Below are 17,220 nucleotides of genomic sequence, written 5' to 3'. Positions count from 1 at the left end.
CTAATTTCCATATATTTTAAATTGTTCATAAGTAATAAGAAGTGGTACCATTTTTTTTTATAAAACATAAAATTCACAATTTTTTATCCTAACTCCCTTTCGTTTGTTTGGGGGAATTTTTCCAAGATTTGTCGCCTCACTCTCCCTTTTATATCGATTCAGAATAGCTACTTTTTCCCCTGGGAGAGATTTTCCTTTTCGAAGTTTTTTTAGACACTTCCATTCCTAGGATGCCAAAAACAAAGTCCGCATAGCCCAAAAACTAGAAAATGGTAAAAGTTATATGCCAAATTCCATTTGGGACAACAAAAGCGTTTCTATCCGCCACCAACTAGAGAAAAAACTCCCAGAAAATTGTTTTTCAGAATAGGGGAAAAGGGAGTAGGGAATAAACTCCCAGGGAATTGTTATTCAGAATAGGGCTGTATATGTGCAGTGATGACATGCAAAGTAGTTGTGTTGCTATGCAAATATACGTAATCTGTGATGGTGCTCAGCAAATGGTGAGTTTCTTATTTTTGTTCTTTGCGTTACTTTCTTTTTTTTTGTTGATTTTTGCTGTCTTGTACCATGCAGTCGTGAATCTTTATCAGTTTCTCTTCTACCTTTTTCAAGAGCGAACACAATAGATCTGAAAGGTCGAGCGAAGCGGCTAGAAACCTAACCTAATTTATGCGGGCTACCCACCTCAAATAATAACAGCTCTTCGCGACAGAATATGAGTCCAATGACAGGGATTGGTAGTAAGGGCAAATGTTGCCCTCAAAGTCGAAAGTACAAATGTTGTCGAAAGTCGATAACAATTACATTTAGGATTTTATTTCTGTAAACGCAAAACTACACTTAGTTTCTTATCAATTTAAATTGAATTTAGTTTTTTTTTCACCACCCTCATTCTGGGGCCTCACTTAAGTGCCATTGTATTCAATTAAATTGAATTGAATTTGAAAACTAAAAAAGGAATAGGGCCTAAAAATATCTTGTTTTTTAAAATACCAAAAGAAAAAAAAAAACAATATTAGGAAAATCATGTTTGTTTTATATTTAAAGCTGTTTTAAAACTTATACGAGGAGGACTCTTGGTAAAATAAATTTTGTTATAGTTTTATTTTTTGTTTTTGTTTTATCATTTAAACAATTCTTTATAAATTATTTTTAATAACATAAAAGACTTTGTTTTTGTTTTTGTAATATTTTTAAAGTATGCACGCATTTAGTAGTTCTTTTCTTTTTCTAAAAAATATGGCAATTTGTTGATGTTGTATAAAGAACAGCAGTTCGTTCTTAGTTGAGTTAATTTACTTTAAAATACAGTAGAAAGAAAATGGAAGCAAACGAAAATAAAATAAATTTAGAAATTTCCATTTTTCTGTTGATGTTCATTTGTTTTTTTGAAACACATTTTTGTTTTGAAATATCTTTCGGTTTTAGCAGCAAATGATGATTTGAAATCGTTATAAAATAATGTTTACGATTTATTTGTATAGTTTTTAGTTATTTATTTATATATATATATATATATGTATGTATATAAATTATTACGTTTTTGTATATCTCGGTTTTATACGTTTTCGCTTTTTTTTAAACTTTAGGTAAAAAATTTGTTTTGTTTTACTAAAAAATAGTTTTTATTACTTTTTTCGGGTTTACATTACATTTTTGTTTTTTAAGTAAAAAAAATTGTTTATGTTGCTGTTGTTGTCCTCGGTTTTTTTTCGTTTTATTTTCTCTATTTTTTCATAAAAAACAAATGCAGTTTTACGGAGTTTTCAGTTGGCTTTCTTGTCAGTGTGTGTGTGTGTGTGTTTATGAGAGTGGTAATTATTTATTTATTTATATTATAATATAATAATATTAATATGCTTTCAATCTTTTTTTATTTAAACATAAGATTATGTGGTATGTGTGTATATGTATGTGGCGTTTAATTTTTTTCTTTTCTTTTAATTAAAATAAATTGCTGTTGTTGTTTTGTTTTTAAATTACGGTGTTTACAATGTGTTTTTTTTGGGGGGGGGGGTTTGTTTTCATTTTATGGAGTTCATGAAATTCGGGAGCAGGATGGTATTTTTTCACTTTTAATATTTTTGCATTGGTTTTATTCGATAAATGTACGTATGAATGTATGCTTGTTTTGTGTGTGTATGTATAATTTATTTTCTGTTTTGTTGTTGTTGTTGTTTATAATTTAATAGGATTTAGTTTTGTATAAATTTGTTTTTGTTGTTGTGTTTTTAAGTTATTGCTGTTACTGTTGTGGGAGTTGTTGTTGTTGTTGCTGTTGTTGATGATATTATGTTTAAGCAATAATTATGAATGATATGGCGTTACATAGGTAGCTGGGAAAATGCCTTTACGATTGCCAATTTCACCATTCCACCAATTGTCATCGGAGCGATCTGTTACGGTGATAACATCACCACGTCTGAAGTCTAATTCACCGGATTCCTGTGGCACAAAATCGTACAAAGCTTGTACAAGTAACTGGAAATAGAAAAAAGAGAACATATTTTAAGAAAATCGTTCGTAATGTTTACAACCACTAACAAGAAACTTATCAAATCTTATATATCCTCCACCAGAGACCCTGATTGTCTCTCTTTCTGTGGAAGATTTACTTTTAGGTTATGTGTTTGACAAAAGGTTCTGGATTTTAAACAGCCTCATCCATACCGCTATGGGCATACATCCATGGCAGCCGGTTGTACGCACCGCATTGATCCGATGGAATCGTTCATCGGCAAGGGATGCCGCCTCAATGTACGCGTTCGTTCGTTTTACGTCGTGAGAGAGATGGGCGATAGGTAAATAATAAAAAGGTATTTACCCAGTAAATTGGGTAAACACCCGGGTATTTACCAACCCTGGGTATTTATAAGTAGATATCTTGGGTATAAAAAAATTTTCCAAACAATTTTTGATGATTTTGTATTCTTTGTATATTAAGCTGAACTTCTGATCTCATAAAATCGGATTTTAGTTATAGCCGCTATAAAGACCGATCTCTAGACTTAAAGTCTTGAGGCAATAAATTGGTTCTGGTAGATCCCTATACATTTCTGTGAAGTGCGGTTCAGATCGGACTATATTTGGATATAGCTGTCCTATATACCGACCACCCGATCTCGCGATATAGGGTATTGAGGCCATAAAAGATCCATTTATTACCCGAATTCGATGAAATTTGGTACAGTGTATTCTGGTAATAAATGGATCTTTTATGTCCTCAATACCCTATATCGGGATATCGGGTGATTATTTTATAGGGCAGCAGCACTTCACACAATAGGGAATCTGGAAATCGGTCTATATAGCGGCTATATATAACTAAAATCCGATTTTAGGAGTTTAGAAGGTCAGCTTTATATACAAAGAATACGAAATCATCAAAAATTGTTTGGAAAATGTCTTTATACCCAAGATATCTGCAAAATTATAAATACCAAAAAAATACCCAAAAAGGTATTTATTGGGTTCAATGATTCATGGAGAGCCTCCAATCCTGAACTTCATCGATTAGATTACCGAACATATTGTCACATCTAAAATCTCCTCCCTAATCCTATTAACAAAGGTAGCGGTGTTACCAATATTAAGTGTTATTAGGTCGTTAGTATTCAAGAACTTGGCCAGGGCTTGGCCCCGCTTATTAGTGTTGGTACTACCCCACGAAATGTGGTGAGAGTTCGCATCGCACCATATTAGTACCTTATTTCCTGGCTGTTATGCTTTCCTCACCAAACGTTGCAACTCCTACGTAAGTGGCAGAGTCGGAGAGTCAAAAGGCAGATAAAGTGATTGCTCCACCGTCTCTCTGTCTTGTCACTGTTGCATCCGATGTTAACAACTCTGGGGAAAATACATAATTTAAATTTTTATGACAAATAACACAGGTCCTCGGCCGAATACCAGTGTTAGCATAGAACAATTGGTAGTTGATATGGGTCAGTACAGAAACTTTGTTCCTGGTCGCCCATGACTCCTGAATTAAGGCAATATAAATCTTGCCCTTGATGATTATCTCCATCAGAGCGTAAGTAGCTGTGTCGCTCTGGTGGAGGTTTATCGGGATGACCTCCATAGGGAGTGGGTGATGGTCTCATCGTCTACTCCCTGTTCTATCTCAATGCATCCTCAAGAACAGGACGAATGATGTTGGTTCTTAAAGTTTTGGCTTTAAACATGAAAACATATCCATTTTTCTCGATATAAAACCAAGTTACAGAACTTCGGATGGTTTTTTTTTTACAAATATATGAATAATAATTCTTTCCCTTCTCTTTTACCATCTACTTCATATCATGGTTACTCACCTCTTCAGGTATCATATCTCTTAGTTTGACATCTTGTGATCTCGATACACTTGCCGTTCGATGATAATCGACCAATTCATTTAGAGAATTAAATTTAACCACCCAAAGGAAGAATTTACCTTGTGCGTCACGTAATACCTTAAAATGTTGAACACCATCGGGACACCTACAAAACAAAAAGAAATTGAATGCATATAAATAAAGATGTACCATACATTAAAATGTCACGCCAATTGGACCATCTCACAACACACTTACTTAACCGATAATGAAAAATCGCCCGGGCTGGATTCACTGATACGTATTAAGAAAGCGCCTTCATGTTTATTTGATAATAATTTCTCAGCATCGGCGCGGGTTATGCGACCATAGTACCAGCTGTCCACCACCATGAAGGCAATAAAGAAAGTAATTAATAATCATTTAATGAAAAGAAATAAAAAAAATTGATGTATGTCTGAGCAATAAAAATAAAAATTAGATAATGATGTTGCCTGTTTAAAATTAAAATGATTTTTAAAAAAGAATTCTTTTTGATCTCGAATAAAAAAATTAAAAAAATATTGTTATACGTTAAGGAAACTTACTCGTGATTTTTCATTTCTATATAATTGCTGGGAATTAAACCTTCTTTGCCATCGAGTTCTGCACGATACCAATTTGAATCATCTTCCATATTTAAAATCTGTAATAGGAAAAATTCAAATATTATAATTTTTTAATGGAAAGTATGTTAAGCTGAAACTTGGTTCATATTAATATTCCAGTTTTATATTAAAAATGATTCATAGATGTTACTACATAAAGAGAAGACTGAATTGTTAAATCGACACATGGATGCAGAAAGTGCCAGAACCCAATGAACTTTTATAAAGGGTGTTTAATAAACCGTCTTTTTCCATACCGGTTTAAGTTTATGAGGTTTTTAAAAAAACCGGCTATTTTTCTATAAAAGTAAATCCTCTTAAACCCTTAGGTGAAGTCAATACCGACAAGCATATTGTTATTTTAGTTTCTGAGACAAAATTTTCAAGAACTTAACCAGCGTGCATCAAAAATTCGTATCTGTGCCAAAGAAGGAAGGCGCAGCAGAGCGAACGGGGTCGTGTCAAATCGGACCATATTTCGATATAGCTGCAATATAGACCAATTTTCCGATTAAGGGTCTAATGCCCATAAATGCTTTATTTTTTATCCGATTTCACTGAAATTTGAAACAGTGAGTAGTTTAAGGCTTCCCGATATCTGACCCAATATGGATCAGATCGGACTATATTTAGATATAGCTGCAATATAGACCGATCTGCCGAAAAGGGTCTGATGCCCATGGAAGCTTTATTTTTTAACCGATTTCGCTGAAATTTGAAACAGTGAGTTATTTCAAGCCTCCTGACATCTGATATAAATATGGTTCAGATCGGAGTATACTTAGATATAGCTGCTATATAGACCGATCTCCCGATAATGGGTCTAATGCCCATAAATGCTTTAATTTTTATCCGATTTCACTGAAATTTGAAACAGTGAGTAGTTGAAGGCTTTCCGATATCTGACCCAATATGGTTCAAATGGGACTATATTTAGATATAGCTGCCATATAGACCGATCTGCCGAAAAAGGGTCTGATGCCCATACAAGCTTTATGTTTTTCCAATTTCGCTGAAATTTGAAACAGCGAGTAGTTTTAGGCCTCCCAACATTCGACCCAATTTATGGCCGATTTGGCTGAAATTTTGAATGAATGAATGAATTTAAAGGCCAAGTACGGTGCAAATCGTTCTATAACCTGATATAGCTCCCATATAAACCGATCTCCCGAATTGACTTCTTGAGTCCTCAATATTTGTCCGATTTGGCGTGCAGTGTTCTGTTACGACTTCCAACAACTGTACCAAATACGGTGCAAATCAGTCTATAACGTGATATAGCTCCCATGTAAACCGGTCTCTCGATCATCCCTGTCTGTTCGGATCCTAGAAGCTGTTGTTTGCAGAAGTTTGGTATGTAGAATAAAATTATGCCTTTCAACTAAATTTATTTTGAATATATTTTTAGCAGAATCCACAGTGGTGGGTTCCCAAGAATCGGCCCGGCCGAACTTAGCACGCTTTTACTTGTTTTTATTTATATTCATTCCCTAGACATTTGGCTATAAGCAATAAATAAATAATGTAATATAAATAAATGATAATATAAAACTTGTACTCTACTGTTAAAGACATAATATTTGAGTCCAATATGGTCACGATTGTTCTACATGTCGTCTTTGAGGGGGTTTTGAGTGTGAGGCTGACACCCAGATAATGGATTCCTCATATAAATATCAGATTCGAACTCTACTGTTAAAAACATTTCATTTAGTCCTATATTGTCTCAATCGGCCTACGTGTCTCATGCAGCGTAAGTGTGATCACGTCAACTATGTGGCACGCAGTGGAATAATAGATCTGTCACTTCGAACTGTCTTCGGCTGTCTCCTCAGTTCTCACGTGAACCACCTCCATCAGGAGACTAAGATCCTACCCGTGCTATATGCTGTCTAATCACCATCTTGTGGATAGGCATCTAAAGCTCACAAACCTTAAGATGGATATACATGATCTAGAGCAAAAGTTCAGCGACACAAGAGAGAACCTCTAGATCCTGCTGCATATTAAGCGGGTGTAGACAACATGCATTCAGATATGGTAGCAGATACAGTGAATAGCTACCGGGTGAATGGGCTCTTGGAGAACGACCACCAACCATTGCACCAAAAAATAGGCTTCCCCCGGCAAACCAGAGTACTTTTGGTTCAACAACGTTCCGGCAGATGCAGCTGCCTCAACACCGACAGAGCTAGGATTTATATCAACCCATTCGACTCAGACCCAGATCGCTCTGGACGCACCCCATCATTTTCGCAGAGTTCCTGGGCCTCAAAAGCAGAATTATTGCTGAAATAGCATCAAAATCAAAAACGAACAGTCAGCAGACAGTGTTTGTTACTACCAGCAGTCTTGTATGAGTGTACATGCCTATTTTAGTTTTTTATACCAACCACCATAGGATAGGATGGGGGTATACTAATCTAGTCATTCCGTTTGTAACACTTCGAAATATTGATCCAGGACCTCATAAAGTATATATACATATTCTTGATCGTCTCGAAATTCTGATTCCAACTGTCCGTCCGTCCGTCTGTCGAAATAATGATAGCGGTCGAACGCATAGAGCCAGCTGCTTGAAATTTTGCACAGATACTTTATATTGACGTAGGTCCTTGGGGATTGCAAATGGGCCATGTCGGCTCAGATTTGGATATAACTCCCATATAAACCTATATCCTGATTTGACTTCTTGAACCCATGGAAGCCACAATTTTTATCCGATTTGGCTGAAATTTTGCAAGTGGTGTTCTAACTTCCAACAACTGAGTTAAGTTCGGTTAAAATCAGCCAAGAACCTGGTATAGCTCCCATATAAACCGATCTTCCGATTTGATTTCTTGAGCTCAAAGAAGCCACAATTTTTGTCCGATTTGGCTGCAATTTTGCACATAGTGTTCTGTTATGACTTGCAACAACTGTGCCGAGTACAGTCCAAATCGGTGAAGAACATGATATAGCTCCCATATAATCCGATATCCCGATTTGACTTCTGTAGACCCTAGAAGCCTCAATTTTCATCCGATCTGGCTGAAATTGTGCACATAGTATTCTATTAAGACTCCTAACGACGGAGACAAGTACGGTCCAAATCGGTCTATAACCTGATATAGCTCCCATATAAACCGATCTCCCGATTTGACTTCTTGAGCCCCTGGAAGCCGCAATTTTGTCCGATTTGGCTGAAATTTTGCACATAGTGTTCTTTTTTGACTTGCAATAACTGTGACAAATACGGTTTAAATCTGTGTATAACCTGATATAGATCGCATATAAACCGATCTTCCGATTTGACTTCTTGAGCCCCTGGAAGCTGCAATTTTCATCCGATTTGGCTGAAATTTTGTACATAGTGTTCTGTTATAACTCCCAACAATTGTGCCAAGGACGGTTTAAATCGGTCAAGAACATGATATAGCTCCCATATAAACCGATCTCCCGGTTTGACTTCTTGAGCCCATACAACCCGCGATTTTTATCCGATTTGAAATTTTGCATATAGTGCTCTGTTATGACTCTCAACAACTGCACCAAGTACGGTCCAATTAGGTCTGTAACTAGATATAGTTACCATATTTTAGCAGAATGGTGGGTACCCAAGATTCGGCCCAGCCGAACTTAGTACTTTTTTAGTTGTTGTTTTTCTTTTTGGTTAGAGCGGCCCAGACATCATGGCCCCTTTTTTATATCAGATCTTTACTCTATTTAAAATACCTTTCATTTAATACCCATATTGCCCCAGTCGGTTGTTGTTGTTGTAGCCACATTTTCATGTTGATGTGGTGCTCCTTCCGGTCCAAAGGTCCGATCGCCGCGAGAAAAGGTTGGCCATTGGTTATTTAAAGGCGAGCATCACAGCCACTCAATATTTGTCCAAGAGCCGGAGCCGCCCGACCTTTCACTAAGACTCTCCTCTCGATAGCGCTGATTGTCCGCGATTGCCTAATGTAGCATTTCACTATCCGCAACCTGTGGACGCGCCCGGTAGCTCGCAGCTAAGCTTCTCTTGACAGCAATGAATACCACACAGATTGGATCCAATGTTGCGCGTGATGCTCACAGCTATCCCGTGTCGGGTATCGGTATACATGTTCTGTCTGCGGGTTTTGGAGGAATGGTGGCCTCCAAATGGACCAATTTTTATACCCTCCACCATAGTATGGGCGTATACTTATTTCATCATTCCGTTTGTAACACCTCGAAATATTCGTCGAAGATTCCATAAAGTACATATATTCTTGATCGTCATGACATTTTAAGGCGATCTAGCCGTGTCCGTCCGCCCGTCCGTCTGTCTGCCGAAAGTACGCTAACTTTCGAAGGAGTAAAGCTAGACGCTTAAAATTTTGCACAAATACTTCTTATAAGTGTGGGTCGGTTGGGATTGTAAATGGTACATGTTTTGATATAGCTGCCATATAAAAAGATCTTGAATCTTGACTTCTTGAGCCACTAGAGAGCGTAATTCTTATCCGATTTGGCAGAAATTTTGCATGAGGTGTTGTGATGTCGTATGTGCTAAATATGGCTCAAATCGGTCCATAACCTGATATAGCTGCCATATAAACCGATCTGGGATCTTAACTTCTTGAGCCTCTTGGGAGCACAATTTGGCTGTAATTGTGCGTTAAGTGTTTTGTTTTGTTTCATAATAACTATGCCAAGTATGGTCTAAATCGGTCCATAAACTTATATAGTTCCCATATAAACGATCTCCCGATTTTACTTCCGAAGCCTCTAAAGGGCGCAATTCTTATCCAAATTTTGTTAAACGGCTACTCCCATGACCTTCAACATGCAAGTCAAATATGGTCTCAATCGGTCTATAGCCTGATACAGCTCCAATATAAAGTGATCTCCAGATTTTACTTCTTGAGCCCCTAAAGGGCGCAATTCTTTTCCGAATTTTATACAATGACTTCTACTATGGTCTACAACATTCAATTCAATTAATTTTTCAATTATTCAACTTGTTATAGTTCCAATGGCATAGCAATTGTTTTTCCATTATCCTTTGTTTGACTAAAAGAGATACGGGGTAAAGAACTCGACAAATGCGATGGTGGAGGTTATATGAAATTTGGCACGGCTGAACTTAGCACGCTCTTACTTGTTCTTTTCTTATCAGCTTCATATACCCAGAGAGATTAGATTAGCAAACACTGTCTGTTGATTTTTTTGAGGTACAATGTCATGTAAAAACTTCTTCCCAAAAGGCGTGGCACTTTGCAATGCCGTTCGGATAGAAAGAGCTTAACCTTGAATTGGACAACACTCATTGATATGTGAAAAGTTTGCCCCTGTTTCTTAATAGAATGTTCATGGACAAAGTTACAAAACGACAGTTTAATCACTTCCTACATATTAAATCTTTCTTTTTGGAAACTTTATGCGTAAATTTTAGCAGAATATTTGTTTGGTGTCACTTGAAATCACTAAAAAATTATAAAATTTTAGAAAATTGGGTAAAATTGTAGTCCAGAACCTTAATAATTAAAAGATAAGATTTAGTAAACAATATTTGGAAGCACTACTATTAGCATTTTAACCTCTGAAAACACCAGAAAACATTTGCTGTTAGCAAAAAATTATTGCAGTCCCATTTCAGTAACCGTGTTACATGTCAATTTGGGGGTTATGTGGGTGGGGACACTCCCCAGGTTATTCGACCCCAAAGTTTTATACTATTGTAGTTTCGTGTTTTTGGATTCCTTTTCTCCAAGATAGTGTTTTTGAAAATTTGGCTATGGGGGGCACTGAAGTATTACATGTTGCTCATATGCTGAATTTCTTTTTTCATTTGATTTTATAGATACAGATAAAAGACTAAAATTATTACGGTAAACATAACCCAAATCCATATATTGTAATGTAAATACTTATATGTATCTTTTTGTTTTGCATAAAACATGCCGTCTCTATGACCACTATATTTGTTGATACGAATGTATCTATGTAATATATGAATGTATTAAGGTTGACTTTTCGTCTATTCCTCAATTGTTTCGCATTATTTATACGCTTTCCGTTTAATTAATTTATGCAAATATTTAGATTCATCCATATTCTGTCTGGCTTTTGTTTGATTCTTCCATTCATTCATAAACAAAAGGAATAAATGGAAAAGCAAATAATACTTCAATACATTTCGCAAATGTATGTGGGATTTTGATCTACATTTCGATGTAGGCCTGCTTATAAATGCCGATACAAACAATATCGTTCATGAATGAATATATATATTTAGGTTTTGAGGGTCGAAAATCATGAACAAATTTAATTACAGAAAATGTATTCTTCAAGAAACAATAATTTTAATAACAGGACTTTGAATATTTCATTTTATGCAAAAATGCAAATTTGCCCATGAATATTCCACTAAGGAACTGGGGCAAACTTCTCACATATCACTGAGTGCTGTCCGATTTAAATTTAAAGCTCAATGATAAGGAGTCTCCTTTTTATAGCCGAGTCCGAACGGCGTACCCCAGTGCGACACCTCTTTGGGGAGAAGTTTTAATATGACCTCATAAATTTCGCCAGCATTAGGAGGGGATAACCATCGCTGAACAAATTTTCTAATGTTCTCCCCCACGATTCGAGCCCAGGCGTTTAATATCATACGCGGAAATGCTAACTTCTGCGCTACGGTAGCCTCCATTCATTTCACAAATAACAGAAATAAACTTGCGATTTTTTTTAACGTATCAAAGATAGATTTTTATAGAAAGTTTGTCCAAAAATTTTCATTATTGTTTTTCATAGACATAATTAAAAAAATTATTGTAAAATGTACATTTTATAGAAGTTAGCTAGCTGAACATGACCGCTCCGCTGTTCTTCGAGTTCTTTAGAATGTTCTTCGAGTTCTTTTAGAATATGCGGAACAAAAAATGTCTTTGAATACGTATTTGTAATCTAGAATTTTCAAAAACTTATGATGAATTTTAGGATAATTTTGTTGAAGTTGCAAGGAGAATGCAAATGGTGCTCCTATTGGTCTAAATGACCTAAATGTGCTTCGGATAATGAATAAGAATTTTTATGCTATTGGAGCTACATACATCAGGTTATGGACTGATTGAGGCCAATTCAGTTTCCTTGACCTTGTCAGATATCTAAATCGTTCTATTGAGGTAACGTGGTGGCCCAAATTGGCCTGCCTTCGTCTTGCTCGTGAACAAAATGATATACAATGGTGGAAAAAATAATAGTGATAGCATTAACTAAGAAAAATATTGAACGAAAAGAGTAAGTAAATATGGTTACTTCTGTAAAAGGCTGAATCTAATTATTCGTTGACGTGTTGAATTTTGAACATAATATAATAATAAATAATAAAAATAAAAAATAAATAATAATAAATTTGATATTAATGTGTCGATTATGAATGGCAACCCAACTTCGGCTGCGTTGCCAACGGCCAAATTTGTTACAGAAATTTTTATTTTCATATTGAAATACGTACTTTTTTACAATCTTTACTGAACTTTAAAAATAATGATGTTGAATAAGATTGACAAAAATTTCCAACTTAATATGAATTTTTACTTTGTGGTTTTGTCTTCTGGCAACCCAACTGTAGTCAAGTTGCAATCCATAATGATCCATAAATCTCATTTAAATCACGGGTTCTGGTTTTGGTGATTTTCGCGGTGAATTCACTTTGAAAATATAATAGGGAAATTTATCAAAACGCTGGAATTACTTATGAATTGTCTTCTTTCTGTAACTTAACAGCTTATATAAGCGAAAAACAAATGGTTACTACTTATTCAAATGCTTTATTGCACTATTCGTTTCGTAAATTAAAGCATTAGAACCTAGACTATGTAGAAATCCGGAAGATAAAATGGACTTGGTTGGGTCACATATTACGCCGACCGCGCGATGATATGGCGAGAAATGACATGGACTGCAACCAGCAAGGACAGCGAAGGAGGGGACGCCCGAGAAATACATGGATTCGCTGTACAAAAAGAAAGCAACCCATATATCGTGGAATCAAGCCAAGGCTTTGGCAATTGTTTTAGGTTCTAATGCTTTAATTTACGAAACGAATAATGCAATAAAGCATTTGAATGAGTAGAAACCGTATGTTTTTTGCTTTTAAGTTACAGAAAGAAGACAATTCATAAGTAATTCCAGCGTTTTGATAAATGTCCCTATTGTATTTTCAAAGTGAACTCGCTGAAAAAAACGGGATTTCATACCAAATTTAAGTTCACCGTTCAAAATTCATCACTTTTAAATTCAGCCTTTTACAGAAGTAGCCATTTTTACTTACTCTTTTCGTTCAATATTATTCTTAGTAAATGCTGTCCCTATTATTTTTCCACCATTGTATATCATTGTTCACGAGCAAGACAAAGGTAGGACAATTTGACGCACCACGTTTCCTCAATAAAACGATTTCAATATCTTACGAGTCCAAATATTTAGGAGTGATCTTGGACAGGAAACTGAATTGGAAGTGTCACATTCAAGAGCGAACTTAGAAGGCTCACAGATGTTGGACACTATATACCCGGCCGTGGGCTCTACAGGAGCGTGATTAGACCAATACTTACTAACGCCTCTGTTGTTTGGTGGACTGCTATGGAGAAAAAGTGCAACATAAGGACCATACAACAGGTTCAGAGAACATGTTGTCTGGGCATAGGCGGAACGATAAGGACCACGCCTACTAGAGCACTGGAGTCTATTCTAGATGTGCGACTCATTGAAATACAGATTAAGTGTGAGGCAGCCATTGCTGCTATGAGACTTTAGGTGATGGGAGAATAGATAAAGTATGGGAGCATGTCATACCATCGCGGTATAATGGAGGCGACGATAGGAAACATGGATGAATTAGAAGTGTTTTCTGATCGGATACCTTAGATGACACTTGATGTCCAGTGCGAGATACTGCTGCCAGAGGCACAGTCTTAGATTGACGGAACTCTGGTATTGGCATCTGGGAGATCATGATATTCAGATGAATCAAAACTAGAGAACAGGGTAAGCCTGGGGGACTACATTGAGAACCCAGGGACTGAGATCTGTTTTAGACTGCTTGACCATAATATGATCATGCAGGCAGAGATCCGGGCTATCACGGAATGCGTGAAGTGGTGTGATGTTCACGCGAGGACGTCGAGTATGAACTTCTTTGCCGACAGTAAACTGGCCATCTGGGCAATAACAACCAGGATGGTAAGGTCACGAACAGTCTCCCAGTGTAAGGAGGAGTTTAACGCCTACTCTGAGAAAAGCACAATCCGCATCGTTTTGGTGCCAGGTCATAGCGAAGTAAGAGGGAATGAATTAACAGACAATTTGACAGTGAAGGCCAGAGGACTGCCATCAATAAACTTGGTTAACTTAACTCAACGGGTCGACGCTGCCCGAGTTAAGGGCGTGGACGGTAGGACGGCGAAAAATCTATGGAAAGATCCGTATCGTAAGTGGACGAGGCTATTACAGAAAGGAAGTAAGAAGAAGGTCAGTATAGTTTTTGGTGTCATAACGGGACACATAGGACTACGAGCTCACTTATGCAAAATCGGTGCGGCAAGTGATGGCATGTGTAGGTCATGTGGGGAAGATGATGAGACGTTGAAGGATACCCTAAGTCATTGCCCGACTTTCGCGGCTAACAGACACCGGTACTTAGGTGGGGACATGATAACAGACATGAACCAGACATGGTATGAAAAACAATTAAGGATTTTGTAAGTAGCACGGAATTCCTAACTTAAAATTTTCCTTTTCGAGGTTACTTTTTATCAAAGCGCACAACAAGCTGCTTACTATCCGATTAATATCTGCCCTTTTCAACCTTACCTAGCCTAAATAGCTTTAAACTTCTTTTTTCAATTTCTTAGACAATATTGAAAAAATCTTACAAAAAAACATTTGGCTTAAATTTTGCTGAGGTAAAAGTTTTTATGAATTTTTCTGAGACGAAATTTTGAACGAAATGTTCTCTCAAGAGAAACTTTCATAGAAATTGTTTATATATTCATAATTTCAATAAAATGTTCTCTTTAGAAAAAATTGTATTAGTTGAACTATTACTACTTTTTTTCAACTCTCCAAGACAAATGAAAGGCAAGGTTCAAGTATTACCCCCCACTCCCCCACTCAGACACATGGTAGCTCGGCAACACAAAATAGGAGAAGGTGAAAAACTAAATAAAACTCAATACTTCTTCATCATAAATGAAAACGAAAGTTCAAGGATTACCCCACTCAGACACATTGTTCTGAAACAGCATTAAATTCACTATTTCTTTCTTTTGGTTACTCAATATTAATTTATTAAAATTAAATTCTGAACATGAGCAGCGATCCCAAAGTGTTCTGATAAGAGCTCTTAAAAAATAGGAGATAGGGTGGCGGCGTCTGGCTCACAAATAATAACAGGAGTTTCACAAAAACTTAACAATGAATCCGAGATTGTTTAACAAACGTTGGAGCTCAAAGCTCCAAAGGAAACAAAGCGCTCAAAAAGACAAAAAGAAGAAAAAAACCTAGCATAAGCACTTTTGCCTGGCAACTGTTGAAAGTGTAGGGCAAAAAGGCTGTAAAAGAAAAAAAGGAGAATAATAAAAAAAAAAAAATAAACAATATTCTATAGATCCCCCAGACCCCTAGAAAACAAGCCAGAAAAGAAAATCCAAATCCAGACAAAATGTATTTGTTGCAACCACAATCAGGTTTTAGGTTTACATGCCACCATGCCACACGACTATGGTAGTAGTCGCGGATGGCGGTGACAAGCTAGCCGGCCGCTGGGAGCATGTGCATTTTTTTAGGCTTTTGCATTGCCAGAATGGTGTTGAGTTTTATGAGGGACACATGCTAGTCAAACTAGATTTTAATTAAAAAAAAAAAAAAACAAAAAAAAAACCAAAACACAAAAAAGTTTCAAAAGAAACCAACCAGTTTAGTTTTATTAAATCATACAATTTTGTGTATCTTCACAGAAAATGTTATTCCTACCTATCCTATATTGGGTTAATATTTTTTTCAATACAGGGGAAAAATTAAAAGGAACTTTCTCATTTTATAAAAATGTATATGATGAGCCAGCAAGATGCTTTAAACACTCTCAGTCGGGTTCTCAATCTCTAGCAAAAGCTCTTCATTTGCATGGCAATAAAGTGAAGATAGTCGCAGTTATTGTTATACCGCATAACTGCAATACGCTTTTGTTCAAAATCCCGCTTAAGTGAAACTTAATGGAAACAACCACTAATTTTTGGTGTCATTCAATGCAAATGATATCATTTAAGAGAAATATCGCTTACTTGAAAATACCCTTATATGATAAAGTTCTTACATCTCAAATTTCGTTTTTATATGGAACTTAAGTCGTATAAGTGGTAGTCATTTCTAAGGAAAACTATCTGGAATTGAAGAAACTAAATTTACGTCAAGTAAAATTTTGGGCAGCAAATACATGATGGCAAAAAAACTATGCATTCGTTCTGCCACGCATTTTTCAAAATTAAGTGTAATTTTGTAGCAATAAATCTAAAAACAAAAATATATCCATTGTCTTCAATGTCACCCTGTAACACAAAGCAAACCAAAAATTTCAATGTCAATGCTTTTCTTATGGCAAGTGCATACCGCCCTTAACGTGAAAATTTGCTTTCCTAATACCTTATCGCTTAACTGCAAACGAAATACGCTTATCCGAACTACGCTTAATTGAAAATTACGGATAAGTGAAACAAAATAGACAAATTTTTGGCGCTTCACTTACGCGGTTTTGATTGCAATAGTTACTTTATCACCTTCAACAACTTTGCTCCAAGTTTTATGCTGTTGTGCGAACATAGCATGGATCGTTTTATATCCTCCACCAAAAGTGGGGCTACCCGTCTGTCCTCCCTCCGTCCATCTATCTATTGAAAGCGCCCTCATTTTTAAACAAGTAAAGCTAGACGCTTCACATTTTCCATAAATACTTCTTGGCCAACAACAGTCAGTTGGGGTTGTAAATTCGCTAAATCAGCATATGTTTAGACATAACTCCCATATAAAGAAACTGTTGGTTTTTGAGCCAAAAATTTTTATTCCACCCTCCTTACAATATTTAATATTACAAACGTCCAACCATTGCAATCAAAAAGTGTTTTAAATTTTTCTTTCTTGTTGTTGTCCATTGCAAGGGCTGCTTTTATTACAACGATAACCACTGACTGGGCATCTGCACAGCAGCAGCAACATTGCAGTCTAGCCCCCAAGATGATGCTGTGTGTCGT

The 17,220-nt window shown here is 36.2% G+C and overlaps 1 protein-coding gene across 6 annotated transcripts in view; it reads right to left on the bottom strand.

Annotated features, from left to right (window-relative positions):
* Positions 1-1,098: 1,098 nt before the first annotated feature.
* LOC106088371 (growth factor receptor-bound protein 2) overlaps positions 1,099-17,220 on the bottom strand; it is a 53,145-nt gene continuing 37,023 nt past the window's right edge. For all 6 annotated transcript variants that reach the window (XM_013253859.2, XM_013253864.2, XM_013253861.2 and 3 more), the window contains exons 3-6: positions 4,901-4,998; positions 4,572-4,691; positions 4,314-4,479; positions 1,099-2,484 (exon numbers count right to left, since the gene is read on the bottom strand). In XM_013253859.2, the coding sequence (XP_013109313.1) occupies positions 2,311-2,484; positions 4,314-4,479; positions 4,572-4,691; positions 4,901-4,998 (558 nt within the window). In that variant the 3' untranslated portion in view covers positions 1,099-2,310. The remainder of the gene's footprint in view (positions 2,485-4,313; positions 4,480-4,571; positions 4,692-4,900; positions 4,999-17,220) is intronic.

This window comes from Stomoxys calcitrans, chromosome 5, assembly GCF_963082655.1.
Source record: "Stomoxys calcitrans chromosome 5, idStoCalc2.1, whole genome shotgun sequence".
Taxonomy (NCBI): domain Eukaryota; kingdom Metazoa; phylum Arthropoda; class Insecta; order Diptera; family Muscidae; genus Stomoxys; species Stomoxys calcitrans.
The sequence above is the reverse complement of the archived record's forward strand: the minus strand, read 5'-3'. Positions and strand labels throughout refer to the sequence as shown.